The sequence below is a fragment of the Nyctibius grandis genome, chromosome Z (genome assembly GCF_013368605.1).
Source record: "Nyctibius grandis isolate bNycGra1 chromosome Z, bNycGra1.pri, whole genome shotgun sequence".
Taxonomy (NCBI): Eukaryota; Metazoa; Chordata; class Aves; order Nyctibiiformes; family Nyctibiidae; genus Nyctibius; species Nyctibius grandis.
The window spans coordinates 15635410-15654141 of NC_090695.1; the positions used below are offsets into that span (position 1 = coordinate 15635410).

The window sequence follows — 18732 nt, forward strand, 5'->3', positions numbered from 1 at the left end:
CCCCGTGCCCGCCGCCGCCGGCCTTGCGCAGCGCGGCGCTGCCCGCTTCCTCCCCGGTGCCGGCCTGGGAGCCGCGCTGCCGCCCGGGTCACTTGCCATTTGCATCTCTCCGCTGCGCGGTAGGAGGCGGCAGCCTATGCCCGGGGCCGGGGCGGGGGTGAAGAGGCGAGGGCCGGCAGCGGGGCCGGGGCCATCGAGCCCGCCGCCTCCCGGGCCGCCCGCACGGCTCTGTGCGTCCTCCTCTTACTTCCCCCGCGCCGCCTCCGCCGGGGGAGCCGGCGGGGGACGTACGTACCCGGCCGGGAGCGAGGGGAGGGTCTGCGGCTCGGCGTCATCGCAGCAACGCCGGCGTCGCCGCAGCAACGCCGGCGTCGCCGCGCCGCCAGGGACCGGGTGCGGGCGCCGCCGCCGCCGGCTCTGCGCGTTGCTGCTGCGCGGCGATAGCCGCTGCCGGCGGGAGGGGCAGGGATCTGAGCGACCGCGTCGGCTTGGCCCCCCCTCTCCCTTTTTTTTTTCCCCTCCTCCAAAAAAAGACCAAACCAGCCAACCAACCCCAAAAAAAACAGAGGGCGTGGGGGGGTGGGGGGATCCCTTGTCGCCGCCGCCACCCTTCGCTGGATCAGTTGAAATTGCCATTCGCCGGCAGCGGCGGCACATCTGGGCGACCGCATCTGGGCATGCAACATAGGCTCCCGCCGCCTTCCTCCTCCGTCCTCCAGCCAGCCGAGCGGATCCCTCCGGGCCGCTGGGGAGACTCCTGCCCGCCAGCCCCAGGGTCCGTCTTTCGGACTGAATATTAAAAACGGGCAGCGCGGGGGGTGGGGTGGGGTGGAAATATAGCCTGCTTTTTTTTTTTCCCCTGGGATTTATTTCATGGGGATGTGTTCAAGACAAGAGAGGATTCAGAAGGATATTGACGTTGTGATCCAAAAGTGCAAGGCGGAGAAGGACTGCCTGTTTGCAGGTGAGTTTCTCTCCCGGGCGCCAGGTTGGCGGCGCGGAGGCTGCCAGCGCCGTCCGCCCCAGACTTCGCTCTCGCCGCGGCGCGGCTGCTCGGGCTGTGCCCGTGCCCTTCGCTGCCGTTCCCAGGAGCGGGGGCCGCCGCCGAGCCGGCGTGTGCCTGCCCTCAGCCCCCTTCTTCCTCCTCCTCCTCTCCTTCCGAGGGCATGCGAGGGCAGATGAGACCAGGCGCCGGCTGGGAAGGGGAGGGGGGGGCATGCCGAGCCAGGGAGCGTGGCGGTGGCCACACGCAAAACCGCCGGGTGTGGGTGAGTGTGTGCGGGCCCCTCTAGCTGCCTGGCGCAGCCCGCTGCCCTGGTGCTTTTCGCTCCGGCGGGCGCTACGGGGCTGTTTGCCGGGCGGCCGGGTTCCTGCCATCCTCGGTGCCTGCCTTTGTCCCCGCACGCCCGCCCGGCTTCAGGGCCGGGGCATGGACACCGGTGAACGTCCCCGCTTCCCTGCAAACGCTGCCCCCGCCGCCCGGGGTTTCGCGGCTCGCTTGGCGGTGTCGGTGCGGTGCTGGCCGTGACGAGCCGTCGCAGGAGCCCGGCTTGTGGCTGCCTGTTGCCGTTTCTGACAATGGAAATCCCTGCCGTTGCCGTAGCACCGGGCACTTGTTGCGAGGGGCTGAGGGGGAGATGCTGCATTTCCTCTGATTCACCCCGACCCCCGTTTACCCACCCCCGTGTCGGTAGCTGAATGCTGGTCTGTGAAACCGCGGCTATTTCAGCCAAAATAAAGACAAGTTGTAATAGCCAAAATAAAGACAAGTTGTAATAATGCAGCTCTTTGTCTTTCAGATTTCAGGTACTCAGACTCCACCTTTACCTTCACCTATACTGGAGGCTCCAAAAGGTACTTTTTTTCACAGTAATGACTCCCTCCATTTCCTGCTGGCAGTGAGGTGCGGTGGTTCAATACCGTGGCAGGCTTTTTTTGGTTTTTTTTGTTTCCTTTCCTTTTGCAAGGAGGATCAGTAAATCATCTGCCTTCGTGCAAACGTAGACTGAGGAGGAAGTGTCGAGGGAGGTGATCAGAAAGGTGATCCTAGTTGTCAGAGGCTCATTCCTGTGAGTGCTGCTCTGGGGAGCTTCGCTGTTTCTCTTAATTCATGTGGATACACAGAATTTCTGCTGTACATAAACTCAACAGAAACATAGCACAAGCATCAACATGTGATATAAGGTTAATTCATGTTAAAAAACTGGGAGAAGTTACGATGTTAATAACAAATAGGCCAAATTTCACATCCTCACCTTATTCTCTTGCATGAGAGCGATACTTAGTGCCACGACAGATGCAAGACTGTCTGCAATTGACCAAATCAAATTCCTGAGACATTAAGTGAAATGTCAGTATAGCTTATAAGGCTAAAAAATGTTTTTATTGAATGTTAGTTTAAGTATTATTTGTACGTGGTTCTGAGCTTTTGGTTATAAACTGGATTGTGCATGTACACATTTTTTAATGATATTTCACCATTTGTTGTGTTTGTTTTCAAAAGGAAATTATGTAAAAGCTTGAACACAAATCCTTTTTGTTTCCCTGACTCTTAGTTACCTTTTACTTAGTAAGGTGTTAACAGTATATGCTATGTCATTCTCTTATCTTTTAGCTGAATTTTACTAGACTTAGCAAGAAGTCTTGATTTTATTTTTTTTGTTTTAATTTTTTTTGCCACTCAGTTCGTCTGATATCTTTGGCAATTGTTTTTCCTGGGGTACGTCTGGTTAAAGTACTGTATGCTTTGCAAATGAACCTTTCAGTGCAGGCAGCACTCCCACAGCCATTGTTTCTCCCCTGTGCACGATTTGAGGTCTGGCTGCAGGACTAGGTTCCCAGAAGGTCCCCAGGCTGTGAGATTGCTCAGAAAAATGCTTCCCCACCTCACTACCCTGCCTCTTCCTACTAAAGGAAAAAACAACTTCTGTCATTTTCAGTGGAGTAGAATAGTTCACCCAGTAGCTGAGAATCGATGTATTTTTAGGTTGCTTGTAGTATACTCTTTTGTTTAGGGTTTTTAGTGTATGTTTTGTTTTGGTCTTGTTTTAAAAGACAATTTTGAAAGGCTTGATACCGTAAAAATTATCTAGCAAATATTATTTATCATGTAATTAAAATGATTGAATTTGAAAGTTACTTTGCACTGTTTTCTAAACTAGCTATTGCAGCAAGAAACCAGGAAGTGAAACCTGTCTATTCTTTCCATTTTCCAAGCTGAATAAAGTAAAAAGCCCAAGGGCATAACTGGTGGGAAACAAACTGGTTTATAAATGTTGAAACAAAACGTTGTCGCTTCTACAATGAGATATGGAAGATGGCCTTACATCTCACAGCCTTGAATTTTAACTGGGGTCAGCATTTGCGTGGGAAACTGTTGACTGGAAGCTAGTTTCAGGGCCTCGAAAATTCAAACTGAATTGAGAAACAAATGTTAATGCTTACAGAAATTGGTGAAAGTGGGTTGTTACTTAGAGGATACTCAAATTTCACTTTTGTTTTTGCATTTTAAGGACATTTAAAAAGCTTTCTTTGAGATAAAGGTTTCATGTTCTCTGCTTGTTTGTACTGCGGTTTAGAAAGACGTTTTACAATATTCTTAGTGTACAGTGGTGTACTGAGTGGCAGGTTTACAGTACTAAGCTCTCTTGTGAAGTACATAAAATGAAAACCCCAAGCCTTGGCTATTAAGAGCCAAACTTTAGTTTCTCGCATGGAAGATGAGTTAGTGGTTTCTTCTTAGAGAAGGTGCTGGCTGAGCAGCAGCTGTACTGCACCGTGGGCAGCGTTCGGGCAAGTCTCCAGTACAGGTTCAACAGCAGTGACTTGTACATCGCAACAGTTTAGGAGAGCACAAGTCTATCTAAGGATCTTTTTCTTGCATTTGGCCGTGATTTTTTCTTACTGCCACTGCTGCAGCTGTGGACCTCCTGAGTGGTGACCCCATTTTTTCACTATTGGACTGGTCCCTAAATGACAAAACCTCTGTTAGCTCATGATCAGCTGAGTATCAGCCGACAGGCCTTGCTCGGTTACTTCAAATATTCAGCCTGATGACTTTGTTTTTTAAACAGACAGCAACACTTGCTTTTGAGTAATGGGCAAAGGGGTGGATGTTCACTGGATGGATGTTCAAATGGAGAAACAGATTTAAATGAGTAAGAGTAGAAATGGTGTGTAAGGAAGATTACAGTACTTTAACACTCATTAGCTGTGCTTGGAACTAAGTCTTTTTCATGCTTTATTTCCTCTAGGAGTTCCTTTAGGTCAGTGTGTGTTACGGCTTTGTTTTAGCCATAGTGGTTAGATACAAGGGCAGAAACCCTTGAAAGAAGGCAATACATTTTCAGTTTGAGAAGGAGGGTTCTTTGCCTTACTGTTGTATAGAGGCAGGTGACAATACTAGCAAGTTAGACATCACTGGGGGCTTTCCTCTGCACACTGTAGTTGCCTCTAGGGCCCATTAAGTCCATTTATCAGTGGTCTTAATTTATAAACTCAGAGACAGATTCTCAGTAAATCAGTGTAAGTGCATGGAAGTCAGTGTACCAGTATTATTTCAGTTATGATGAGGACCTAAGGCTTGGTTGCGTTTGTTCTTTAAACTTTTAAGTTTATCTGTGTGAGATTTTTCTTCTTGGGGCCAGCTTCTCTGACTTTATCTGATTTTTCCCTGCTGCTTGGATTGGTTGCACAGTCTCTTCCTACATTAGTACTATCCAAATGTTGAGGTAGTACATAACCACGATGCACCCGCGGGTGCTGAGGGAGCTGGCGGAAGTCATTGCTAGGCCACTCTCCATCATCTTTGCTAAGTCGTGGGCAACGGGAGAGGAGCCTGAGGACTGGAGAAAAGCGAATGTCACTCCAGTCTTCAAAAAGGGCAAGAAGGAGGACGCGGGTAACTATAGACCGGTCAGCCTCACCTCCATCCCCGGAAAGGTGATGGAACAACTTGTCCTTGGTGCTGTCTCTAGGCACATCAAGGACAGGGGGATCATTAGGGGCACTCAGCATGGCTTCACCAAGGGGAAGTCATGCTTAACCAACTTGATAGCCTTTTATGAGGACGTAACCAGGTGGACAGATGGTGGTAAAGCTGTGGATGTGGTGTATCTCGATTTCAGTAAAGCGTTTGACACGGTCTCCCACAGCATCCTCGCAGCTAAACTGGGGAAGTGTGGTCTGGATGATCGGGTAGTGAGGTGGATTGTGAACTGGCTGAAGGAAAGAAGCCAGAGAGTGGTGGTCAATGGGACAGAGTCCAGTTGGAGGCCTGTGTCTAGCGGAGTCCCTCAAGGGTCGGTACTGGGACCAGTACTATTCAATATATTCATTAATGACTTGGATGAGGGAATAGAGTGCACTGTCAGCAAGTTTGCTGATGACACAAAACTGGGAGGAGTGGCTGACACAATGGAAGGCTGCGCAGCCATTCAGAGAGACCTGGACAGGCTGGAGAGTTGGGCGGGGAGAAATTTAATGAAATATAACAAGGGCAAGTGTCGAGTCCTGCATCTGGGCAAGAACAACCCCATGTACCAGTACAAGTTGGGGGCAGAGCTGTTGGAGACCAGCGTAGGGGAAAGGGACCTGGGGGTCCTAGTAGACAACAGGATGACCATGAGCCAGCAGTGTGCCCTTGTGGCCAAGAAGGCCAATGGCATCCTGGGGTGGATTAGAAGGGGTGTGGTCAGCAGATCGAGAGAGGTTCTCCTCCCCCTCTACTCTGCCCTGGTGAGGCCGCATCTGGAATATTGTGTCCAGTTCTGGGCCCCTCAGTTCAAGAAGGACAGGGAACTGCTAGAGAGAGTCCAGCGCAGAGCCACGAAGATGATTAAGGGAGTGGAACATCTCCCTCATGAGGAGAGGCTGAGGGAGCTGGGTCTCTTTAGCTTAGAGAAGAGGAGACTGAGGGGTGACCTCATTAATGTTTATAAATATGTAAAGGGCAAGTGTCATGAGGATGGAGCCAGGCTCTTCTCAGTGACATCCCTTGACCGGACAAGGGGCAATGGGTGCAAGCTGGAACACAGGAGGTTCCACATAAATCTGAGGAAAAACTTCTTTATGGTGAGGGTGACCGAACACTGGAACAGGCTGCCCAGAGAGGTTGTGGAGTCTCCTTCTCTGGAGACATTCAAAACCCGCCTGGACGCGTTCCTGTGTGATATGGTCTAGGCAATCCTGCTCCGGCAGGGGGATTGGACTAGATGATCTTTCGAGGTCCCTTCCAATCCCTAACATTCTGTGATTCTGTGAAATCAATCCAAATAGATAGGCCTGATCCGGAGCATGTTTATCATCGCTTCAGCGGAGTTAACTTGTATTCCCACAGTAAAGTGCTGAACCAAACCCTGAGGGCATGACTTAGCTTTTGTTCAAGTACAGAGGCTCCAGGGAAACCAACTGAGAACTATTATTTTTTTGTTTTTTATGTAGACCGGTTCCAACATTTGACCTTTAGGTGATATTAAGCTATTATACTGTGTAAATAATCTGTGTGTAAATGATCACTGGATGTGCATAAATATGCTTTAAGGAGGTTCTGCATTTGCAGGATTTTTCTTGAAAAGTTAGAAGGGAAGAATCTCTGTAAGTACAAACATTTGTATTGTGTGAATTATCATAAAAAGTCCTTTACCTATGTAGTTCAGTTAATCCTTTTGAACTGCATTTCACTGTGCTTTTTTTTTAAATGCACTGTGTTCACGCTTCCAAATTACTAGAGTTGTTTGACAGTGCAGAGATGCTTCCTGGTTTGGGAAGGTTGTAATTAGCAATTTATTAATTAAAGCACATCTTTGTGCATAATGTGGGCACTAAATATGGGGCAGATTTTTTATCAATTTAATAATTTTTAATGTCATTGTCAGAAAGCAGTAAGTAGGGTGATAGATTTCTTATAAAGTGAGGTGTTCATTCAAGTGCTGTGACTGTGCAAGATTTATTCTTCTTTAACTACATCTGGCAGAATATCAGAAATGACTGGATTTTTTTATGCTTTTTACTGCAGGATCTAAAAAGGATATTAAAGTGTGAACATGCCGAGTTCTCTTTTTTTTTTTAAAAAAGAATCTCTTGTTTCCTTTTTCCTATTTTCTGGCCCTGTATGAAACATTGCTCCTCCAGAAATCCTGCAGACCAAACAGAACCACTGATCTGTCGTCTTTCAAATAAAAACGTGTGATGCCCTGATGTTGTTTTCACTTTATATGTCATTTGACATGGTTTATGGAGAAGCAGTGCTTAGTTGTCCTGAAAAAAAGGTATTTGCTTTTTTTAGTGTTTTTCTCACTCCTCGGTTTTTTTTCTTGAGGCTAAACAAGGACACCATACCAGTCCTGAAATACCTCTTCATTCAAATGCGTACTTAACTCTCGTTGGCAGCAAGGGACAATAAGGCTGTGCATGAGAACAGATCTAATACTGCAGCGTATTGTAAAGAAACTGGGTAAGACCTGTAAGAATTGAACACACAGATTAATTTTGTCAGCAAAATTCCCATCTCCTATTTGCACAGTGAACTCTTGCATTCTGCTTTCTGTACTTTATCACAATGGTTGTAACAATGGCAGTTCTGAAGAAGCAAGGAGAGTTGAATTTTGGTCTGAAGTAATTGTTTATTTTTGCTTAAAATAATGACAGATTGTTAACTTAAGCTGTTTTGATTTTGAATATTTGGCTTCTTGTTTTCTATTCAAGAGGTTACACATACTGCTTGATATTGTAGTATCAGAAATTCTCATGTAAACTGATGAATTAATTCCCGCCTCACTATAGCAGTGAAATATTTCACAGCTGGGGAGCTGTGCCACTGAAAGAGTAACTAAATTGCTTGTGGCTTTCTATAGCTAGAGACAAAAAACCACTATCTGAAGTCCTGGCACATTGTGTCCACCAGGTGTTCAAACCACTTGGTGATAAATAGATAGAGATAACGTTTTTTCCCCTTTACTGGTATGCCCTATTGCTACTTACTTACATGAATTTAATAAAACTGCCTACATGACAGATTCCATTTAGTGAATAATTTCGAAATTCTGGTGTCACTCTGATAACGTTGAAAGTCTTCAGTACAAAAAAAGCTGTGAAGAAAAAAGGTTTGGGGCTAATTGATGTGTGTTTTTATCTTAGAATTTATGTTCAATTTATATATACTGTAGCAAAAAGGAGAAAGAGAACTGAAAAGCATTTTTTAAATCAAAACATAACACTGTATCCATCAGAAAATACCAATATGGAACACTTTTCTGAACATTTTAATTTTTTTCTTTCCAAAATGATCTAGTTTAAGAGCAGCCTTTTTTCAATAGGTTAGTTTTCACCTGGCTCCTCTGTCGGGTTCATTGCATGGCAGTGTGTTCACTGGCTATGCAAGGTTTAGGAAGAGAAGGTTGAACTGCTCCTTTCGGAAGTAGTGGTGACTAACGTAAGATGAAAGTGTCCATGAAAGTCTGACTTAAAAAGACGGTAAGACAATTTTTATGGAATCCATTGCTCTGAATGGTTTTAGTTTAGCTGGAATAGGTTTTATATAGGGCTTAGGAAGGGCTGGTGCAAGTACACTTCATCTTCTGTTGCTGATGGCTGTGCTTAACTTGTGTTCAAGTTACTAAATATGTAATTACATTCCTAAAATCTACCTCTACTGCAATAAGAGGGGTGAAAGCTAGATACACAGCTCGTACTTAGCTGTCTGTTTCTTACTATTTCAAAATATCTAGAAGATTGTACATCATCTTTCCATTTTAGCTTTCCTATCAAATATAGCTTAACATTTTTGCTGGGACTGCACCATTTCCTCAGAGAGAAATCTGTGGTGTGACAGGAATCTAGTTTAGATATAACATGGCAAGCATTGTGATTTTCATTTCTTCATTAAAGATTCTGTAGATGAAGTAATGTTGAATACAGCCTTGGGTACTTTTAAAAAACAGTTTTGTGTCAGGTATTAAGTAAGTTTCGGTTTTATAATCTCTCTTTAAGACAAGCATTTTCCATTCTATGAATTCTTGCTAACATACCTGGTCTGACTTTATACTACCTCCTATACTACCTCCTAATATTGGCAGTGTGTAGTACATACATGAAACCTACCCATACATTCCTATTGATAGTTTTTTGATAGATACTACAAAAAATTCAGTAGGTGTGATTTAACAAATGATTCATCCTAAAAAGAGACCTAGTGGAACACTATAGTAAAGTCATTAAGTCTGATGTTGAGGGTTTATGAAAAGCAAAATCAACACCATGCTACTTACGGTCTTATTGAGCTCGCCTTTTTTTGATGGTCTTGTGACGGACAGATCCTTCTTTCTTTGCTGTTAGAAAATCAGCGCTGTCTGAAATTAACCCAGTCCCCATCATTGCATCTTGTAAAAAACACATACTCCAGGGAGAGTATGGTCTCTTGGAGACCTCTTACTGGTCTGCTGAAGTGAGTGGCTGTCCTCTTTCAGCTGCATATTGTACTGATACTAAGAACAATACATTCAAATTGTGAACGTCTACCTTTGAGTGAGAAAAATGTGGTTTTAGGTGCTTGAATGAATGGCCTAGTTTTCAGAAGTGCTGAACTCCCACACCACTTAGTGGTCTCAGTATTACTGTGCGTTGCTTAGCACTTTTAAAAAGCATCACAATCTTTATGCAGGTGTTTTTGTCGTACAAATGTATGCACTGTTGTTTGTCACTAGCAAAGAGCTGGGAAGAGTGCTTGAATGTCTTTACAGAAAACGGTTTCAGTAACTTCTTCTTTCTTTGCTTTCATCATGTATTTTAACATATTAAATACCTAAAAATAGACCTGTAGGCCGTCACTGTTAAAGTGTTAATGTGATAGGACAAATAAATTTGAAAACAAAGTTCACTCTGACAAAATTAATTTAGATCACTTTTCTCTGTATTGGGACTAATGCCATTTCTGGCTTTTCCTGTTAGTCTCTAATAATTTCTCATATTTTTCATCACTCATAAATAAAAAGCTGAAGACATCTGTTGGCATATTTTTTTCCATGGATTACTTCCTGTGCAGAATATTAATTCTCATTTGAGTCAGAGTCTAATCACTCCAAGTCAAAATACCAGTAAGCTTCAGCACCTAGAGGGAAAGAAAATTTTAAACTGCTGGAAGAGTTCACTTTAGTTACAATTAAAACTAAGAAAGGGATGAAATGTGAGTAAATCTAGAAAAACTGTAATATGTATAATTATCATAGAATCATAGAATGGTTTGGGTTGGAAGGGACCTTAAAGATCATCTAGTTCCAACCCCCCTGCCATGCGCAGGGACACCTTCCACTAGACCAGGTTACTCAAAGCCTCATCCAGCCTGGCCTTGAACACTGCCAGGGAGGGGACATCCACAGCTTCTCTGGGCAGCCTGTTCCAGTGTCTCACCACCCTCACAGGAAAGAATTTCTTCCTAACATCTAATCTAAATCTACCCTCTTTCAGTTTAACACAGTTCCCTCTCATCCTGTCACTACTTGCCCTTGTAAAAAGTCCCTCTCCAGCTTTCCTGTAGGCCCCCTTCACGTACTGGAAGGCTGCTAGAAGGTCTCCCTGAAGCCTTCTCTTCTCCAGGCTGAACAGCCCCAACTCTCTCAGCCTGTTAATAATTCTGCCTTGGCATTAAATGAATCCCACTTAAGAGGGCACCTCTTAAGAATTAATGTCCTCCTTGCTACAGGAGAGTGAAGATTTTTACAGATCTTTCATTGAAGTGGCCTCATCTGAGGAAAAGGAGCTCCTTTTAACAGGATAAAATTGACCCGTTAAGATAAGCGTACTATCCTGTGCAGCAGTAGCTAGAAAATCTCACTGAAAGAAGAGGGACTAAACAAGGTACAGAAATAACATCTCCTTCCCCTGACAGCCTTCTGCATGCTCACACAAGATTGCATCCAGCCTATTGCTCTGGGAAGAAGAGCGGGAAGGAGCCTTGCCTCAGGACCAGGAACAATTGTTGCCTTTATGAGTCAGATTTCTCCTGGGAGGACCCATTATCTCCAGGGAGCTTTATGTCAGACATTGTGTTCCCCTCCTGCAAGGGCTAAACACCATCATATGTGCTTTGAGCATTATGTAATCCCATGGGAGTAAGCCATGGTCTTGCACATGCTCACATAAGGTAACAGGCAGAAAACAGTCTTGGGTAAAGGTTGGAGGGTGAGCATCTTTCCACAGCTTGCTTGAAGACAGAGTACCTATGTGAGCCCTGGAGAAGTCTTTGGCTTCTCCTGGCTGTTGTAGAAGACCATGGCATGTCCTGGCAATTAGAATTGTACTGAATCTCTTCTTCTGAGGGAGGTTTCTGTAGTGTTCAGTGGGAGCCTGTCTGGAGCAAAGAATTGAGTGCAAAGAGGAATCTCAAAGAAACTAGGAAACCCTCCGGATGTCTCCTTCCAGCCTCAAGGCTTTGATCAGAAATAAAAGGGGCAACAGCATGTCTTCTGTGTAATGAAATGTACTGTTTGCCAAAAGAGAGTGCAAAAAATGGTGATATACCATTTGTAGAAAGTATATAATTAAAGAATAAGTTCCTTTCAAACTCTAGCATTCTGCATTTCATCTCATATATTACAAGTTGCCATCTTGAAATCTTGTTGCTTTAAATGAATGTTCCATTTTATGTTTGTAGATAAGAATTTTTCATATTTTAAGGGCCAAGCTAGAAAGCGTGATAACTTTGCACCATTCAACTGTCATGTTTCTGCTCAATAAGGTGTTTGTGACAGACAGCATTTGCTCTTAAGTAGAAAAAAATAGCCTATGGGTTAGACATGGTATTCCAGGTCATTAGCATTTCTGCAAATGGCAGAATATTTTATTGTAGGGTTTTTTGTGGTATTGCTCATTCTTGTTTTTTCTTTTTCTTTAATGTTGAAAACTTCAGCTTTGATGAGGAATTCTTACCCTGTAATAATCATACATACAGCAAAACATGAAAATAATTAGGATGCTTTTCTGCCAGATTAGGACGTGGAGTTGATAAAGGTGTTAAAACAGGAAGCACTTCGTTGTCAATTGCTTGATCTCAATTACAGCTGTATAAATCCAGAGTCATTCCACTGATGTGATGGGTCTTACTTGGGTCCGCAGTGATACTGCTGAGTTTTTTATTTGACCCTGACTACTCCTAGTGAACGGCAATCCAGGTGATTTTTTTTTCACCTGGGGTTGAGTTATGAAGATGAGAGTTCTGTTTTCTCCCGTCTTTGCAGATATATTCTCATTTTGAGTACTTTCCTGGATGGTGGGAGAGCTGCAATTTATCTGAGAAAAAAAGCTTGCTTTCATGCATCCTTACCAAGTCACTGGCATTGCAGAGGGCACAGACAGAAAGCCAGTTGTCAAAACCATGCTTTTCTTCCTCTGTCTTTTTAGCCTTAGCATCTGAAATCCTGGTTGTCACAGAGTTCTCTTTTAAGAACATAATTTGCTGGGCCACATGAAAACCTCTTTACCTGTCAGTCACTCAGAAGCAGTATTAAATCTTAAGCTGAGTCCCAAAATGGTTTCAGAGCTTTTTGTAGATACAACCATTAGTTGAAATAGAAATGATGATTTCTTCATGAGGACTATTCTGTGAAAACACCTAAAAGGATCATATTGACTTTGTCCAGATCAGAACTGTGTGAAATCTGGTCATTTCAATATATATTTGTACAAAACAGTGGAAACATTTAAAAAAAAAAAAGTTTTACAGTATTTCAGACCAAAACATATAAATTTTGAGTACTAAAAACTTCTGGAAAACATATTTGGTTAATCCCTTAGTACAGCAATTACGGACACTATCAACAGCCTTCCCTTATAGATAGGGAATTATATAAATTAAAGTAGTCACTGGTTTAATATGGTTCTATGACTATTACATGAAATCTTTCGTACACGGTTGTAGCTCTCATGGAGTTACAGCTGAAAATTGACTTTATTAAATCTCTTCTTTTAAGAAGGTATAATGTTAGAGAATTATTTTGCTGTAAAGACTTTTAACAATCCTATAGAACAAGGCTTGTTAGGCCTGGCGTAAAATTCCAGCAGTAGGATTTTGTAGGCTTATATGTTGAAGAGGGACTCATGTTTTATCAGTGGATGACAAGAACAGTGAAATTGGGTATGTTTAGGTGGCAACAGGAGAAACATAACCTCTGCAAGAATCTCCTTGGGCATACACTAGTTTTGTTAACTCAGACCAACTTAAGTTTTACATTAGTTTAGTATTGCTCTCTGGAGTGCGAAGTAAAGTCACAATAATCAGCCCACCAAAGATGCAAGCTGTCTTGCCTTTAGCAGAACTATGTGCACATACTTTTTTTTTTTTTCAAATTCTGCATAACACAAGAGCAGCATCACCTTTGGCATACAGTCCTGCTTTCTACATTGTTCCCTGTGCCAGATTTAGCTGTTGATGGAATTTTTACATCAAACTTCAGTCTTGGTTAAGGCTGTTCTGCCTTCATTACTGAAGTAAAATTGCATGGGATTAGCAGCCATCAGTTTAGTTCTTCTTGTTAAGGTATTTTGCTGGATAATCTAAGGTCCTTCCATGTTTTTACTGTTACATTTTATTTGTTCATTTTGGTATTCTTATTTAAAATGACAGATGAGAAATTCTAGTATTTATTTCATTTTACCTATATATAGTGAATTAAAAGAAATGCATTTTCCCTGTGAACCAAACTATAGGGATTAGATGAGTGAAGGGAGACTCCAGGCTCTTTCTGTACCTGAATTTATATTTTACTGATAAGCTTTTATTTGTTTTACATTGTCCCTCTTGTGATGAATAATTGCTTACTATACTGTTTCTGTGTTTAAACATCAATAAGTAGATATTAAAAAATGCTGCTTCATGAAAGTGTATGCCTTTATTTGAGGCATGAAGAAACACATTCATCCTGTAGTTCAGCTAAAAGCTGACCTTTGCCAAGGACAACAAACACACAGATACATTTTACATCTAGCACTGTCTGGCTTCAAGGCAGTCATGGATGTGTGGAACCTGCTGGCCTCCCAGTGTGCTAATAAGGATTAGGCATTTGCTGTCTCTGAAGAGAACAGGAGATGCAGTTAAGTGAGTCAGGATAAAAATTACAAAAGCTATGGATTTTGCTCCAAAACATAAACCAATCGTCATTTAGGGTGAGGAAAAGCCTTACCCTGCCTACAAAATTCTTCCTCATTTCCCCTAGTAGTAAGGCCCCTAGTAGTAAGGCATCATCAGCTAACAGCACAGTGAGTCAAGTCTTTGACTGAAAGGCCACTGTGAAAGTTGGCGTGGCAATTTCTAAAGCATGTTTCCAGCATATTCCAGTGTATGTAACAGTTGCAGAACTTTTGACTTAAGTGCTGAGCAAATAATCATAAAATGTTGGTATTAATGAGCATTTCGCCATTACTCTGGCTGCTTACAGCGTATTCCCATCTGTATGTTGTCCCAAGTTACTTCTCTGTTGTATTTTGTGATGTAACATTATTACCATATTCACAGCTAATTTAAATTGACAGATTGCCATAGAATTCAGTAAAGTCATGCCAACTTACAGCACTGAGGACCTGGCTATAATTATATTCATCTTGTTAAGGAAGTTTAAATAGAGCAAAGCTAAATATAAATGCAATATGTTATCCTCATTGACTTCTAATAGAATAGTTTAATATATGCATGATTAGTTACATACCAAAGGGAAATTACACATTATTTGTGTTTGCATTTTAGGTGACAGATAAGGACATGTTTCATGGAAGCTGATGAAGTGAGATATAAATTATGTTCTTTGGGAATGGCTCGTAGTGAAGAGGGGGGGACAACACCAAAATGGGGCAGAGATGCCTGAAGTGATAGAGACTTGAGAAGTTTTCCCTCATAGCAAACAGGTGTTCTCAGCAGTATGGCACTCGAGTCTCACGTTTGCATGTGGTGCAACCCCATGAGCAAAGGCGCTAGCCAAGACACTGCAATGGTGTCTCTTTTTCAGTTTTCAGTGCTACGGTGAGCTTGACAGAGCACTTGCCTGTCTGTGTGCAACATAGATGTTCCCACAGGATCCCTCTGGCACAAGGAAGGTCTTGTCCCCCAGAAAATACCACCTCTGCACTCCCCCTTGAGAGATAATGATGACTTGTATCTCTAGAAGCTAAAGAAGGTTGCACAGCAACCCTGGCCATGCCATTTCCATTTCGGCTGTGCCGCTGCAGAGCATTGGCTCCTTCTAGTTGTGTTTCCATTCCTTCCCAACTTGTCCTTTTCCACCCTTCTTTCTTCTGACCTTGTTTTCCAGAGGTGCTCTGCATACTGATCTATTGTGACAAAAAGTGGTATCTGTTGTGTTCATATTGTTGAAGCAGACAGACGTGAACTAGTTGGTATTAAACAACTGTACTATGCAGATTAACAACATGGAACAGCTATAGATCGTGTCCCAGTTCACTTGGGATTATATATATATCCTGAAATGCTTGTTTCGGTTCTTGGGAAGTTTCACCAGAATGACGACGAGTGCTCAGACTGTTAATCATAGTGATCACATGTTCATTGCTGTTCGTTATTCTGGTTTTGGTGTCTAATATGTGGGTGGCTAGGAAAAATATCACTGTTGAAATAATTGCAGCTGCAGCCTGAGTTGTTTGCTGATTTAGGTTTAAAAATCTTTTTTAACTGGGATGTTTTTGAGGTTTCTATTGTACCTAAGTAAGACTGAACAGAGATGTTTAGAAATAGTATGTATTTCATATCTTCACTGTAGATGCTGCACAGGTGTAAGAATGCATTTTAGCTTGAACCAGTAGAAGTTGTATGCTCTTGTGCATTACAAAAAATGTTTTAAATAGAACTGCAAAGCAAATTTAAAAATAGATATTTCTTTATATGATTTCCCATTCTTTATTTTACAGGCTACTTACTCTTTGAAAAGCACTCTTTCTGAACCTTTAGGAGACTCTCTCCAGTAACTATTTTTTAATTCTGTTCCCCTAATATAGGAAACCTTCTGATATTTCCATCAGTAACAATGCAGATTTCATTATAGGTGCATGGTGCTATTGATTGTCACTCTGCATTTCCAGGGTGCTCACTATTTGCTTTGGGGATCATTACAATGTTCTTTTCATATATTTGTCCAGTAATACAAGTGATTGAGTGTGACTTTTTGCCTTCTGTCATGCTGTTTGTGGTCTTCCTTGGTTGGCTTCTGCTTTGGTTTGTAATAATGTGAGTGAGAGATGAAAGACTCATCCTGTTGCAGACCTGTTGGTGAAGTTTCACTAGTGTGATCTGAACTCCTTGGGTATGTCTGTGGTTTTTTAAGGGTCAGGCTTGAAAACCAGGTTTGCCTGTTGTCCAGATCATCAGCCTTGCAGGAACAGGATGGGTGAAGTGTGCCGTCGATACCAGATGGTTTAGTAACAGTAGGCCTCAAGGTAGGCCCTAAAAGGCCTACTCTATGTAACCTCTAAACAGAACCAATTTTCTTTTCAGTAATTTTCCTTTCAGCTAAAATAACTGCACTTTCTGAAGCCAACTGCATGTTTTGCAGACAGCGTATGCTTCTGGGACTGATAATGCTCGAAGTTATAGTTATCAAAAGTTACCAAACTTTAATTAGAGCTTGATTTGGCTGCTGCAGTCAAAGATAACAAAAAAAGTTTCTACAAATACATTAACAGCAAAAGGAGGGTCAAGTAGAGCCTCCACGACTTGCTGATTGAGGAGGGTAGTGTAGTGTCAGGGGATGAGGAAAAGGAAGAGCTGCTCAATGCCTTCTTTGCCTCGGTCTTTAATGTCAGGACTGGTTGTCCTCAGGAGACTCAGCCCCCAGAGCCTGAAGTTAGGGACAGGGGGCTGTGTGAAGCCCCTGTAATCCAGGAGGAGACGGTTAGTGACCTGCTGTGCAAGTTGGACACCCACAAGGCTATGGGCCCGGATGGGATTCACCCCAGAGTAATGAAGGAACTGGCAAAGGAACTTGCCAAACCACTCTCGATTATCTACCAGCAGTCCTGGTTAACTGGAGAAGTTCCAGCTGACTGGAAATTAGCAAATGTAACGCCCATCTACAAGAAAGGTCAGAAGGATGATCCAGGGAACTATAGGCCTGTCAGCCTGACCTCGGTGCCAGGCAAGGTGATGGAACAGATCATCCTGAGTGCCATTACACGGCACATGCAGGACAATCGGGGCATCGGGGCCAGCCAACATGGATTCATGAAAGGCAGGTCCTGCTTGACCAACCTGATCTCCTTCTATGACAAAGTGACCCGCTTAGTAGATGAGGGCAGGGCTGTGGATGTAGTCTATCTAGACTTCAGTAAGGCATTCAACACTGTCTCCCACAGCATCCTCCTAGACAAACTGGCTTCCTGGGGCTTGGATGGGTGGACTCTTCAATGGGTTAAAAACTGGCTGGATGGCCAAGCCCAGAGAGTGGTGGTGAATGGGGCAAAGTCCAACTGGCAGCCGGTCACTAGCGGTGTTCCCCAGGGTTCAGTTCTGGGGCCGGTGCTGTTCAATATCTTTATAGATGATCTAGACGTAGGGATTGAGTGCACCCTCAGCAAATTTGCAGATGACACCAAACTGGGTGGGAGTGTCAATCTGCTGGAGGGTAGGAAGGCCCTACAGAGGGATCTGGATAGGTTAGATAGATGGGCCGAGACCAACGGCATGAGGTTCAAGAAGAACAAGTGCCGGGTCTTACACTTCGGCCACAACAACCCCATGCAGCTCTAAAGGCTGGGGGAAGAGTGGTTAGAAAGCGGCCCAGCGGAAAGAGACCTGGGGGTGCTGATCGACAGCCGGCTAAACATGAACCAGCAGTGTGCCCAGGTGGCCAAGAAGGCCAATGGCATCCTGGCCTCTATTAGGAATAGTGTAGCCAGCTGGTCTAGGGAAGTGATCGTCCCTCTGTACTCGGCACTGGTGAGGCCGTACCTTGAATCCTGTGTCCAGTTCTGGGCCCCCCACTTCAAGAAAGATGTTGAGGTGTTGGAGTGAGTCCAGAGGAGGGCGACCAAGCTGGTGAAGGGTGTGGAGGGTCTGACCTATGAGGAATGGCTGAGGGAGCTGGGGTTGTTTAGCCTGGAGAAGAGGAGGCTCCGAGGTGACCTTATTGCAGTTTACAACTACCTGAAGGGAGGATGTAGCAGAGTGGAAGTTGGCCTCTTCTCCTACGCAACTAGTGATAGGACAAGAGGACATAGCCTCAAGCTTTGCCAGGGAAGGTTCAGGTTAGACATTAGGAAGCATTTCTTCTCAGGAAGGGTCATTAGACATTGGAATGGGCTGCCCAGGGAGGTGGTGGAGTCACCATCTCTGTATGTGTTTAAGAAAAGCCTGGACATGGCACTTAGTGCCATGGTCTAGTTGAAATGTGATGTCAGGGCAATGGTTGGATTAGATGATCCCAGAGGTCTCTTCCAACCTGATTGATTCTGTGATTCTGTGATCACTGAAGTAACTCTTCATGAAGGTTATGTGAAGGTATGTGAAGGACTCTTGCTCATGCTTATTCCTAGAGAACCCAAGGTCTCTGTTAAATTCCTCAGTTACAAAGAAGGGCCAAATATAAACAAGGCTGCGAACAACATCTTTGTAGTGTCTTAAATGACTTGATTCACAGCTCTGGCGCCAGGAGAAGAGATAAATCCTGTAGAAACCAGAACAGGATCTTCTCCTTGGAGCCACCTGCATGTGTCAACAGAAAGGCACCAACCACACTTGTG

At 43.7% G+C, this 18732-nt stretch overlaps 1 protein-coding gene across 2 annotated transcripts in view; it reads left to right on the top strand.

Moving 5' to 3' along the window:
- The first annotated feature begins 867 nt into the window (after positions 1-867).
- PARP8 (poly(ADP-ribose) polymerase family member 8) overlaps positions 868-18732 on the top strand; it is a 124451-nt gene continuing 106586 nt past the window's right edge. Inside the window, exons 1-2 of one of the 2 annotated variants that reach the window (XM_068422650.1) lie at positions 868-964; positions 1800-1854. In XM_068422650.1, coding sequence (XP_068278751.1) covers positions 874-964; positions 1800-1854 — 146 coding nt within the window. In that variant the 5' untranslated portion in view covers positions 868-873. The remainder of the gene's footprint in view (positions 965-1799; positions 1855-18732) is intronic. The other variant, XM_068422648.1, reaches the window with a different exon arrangement.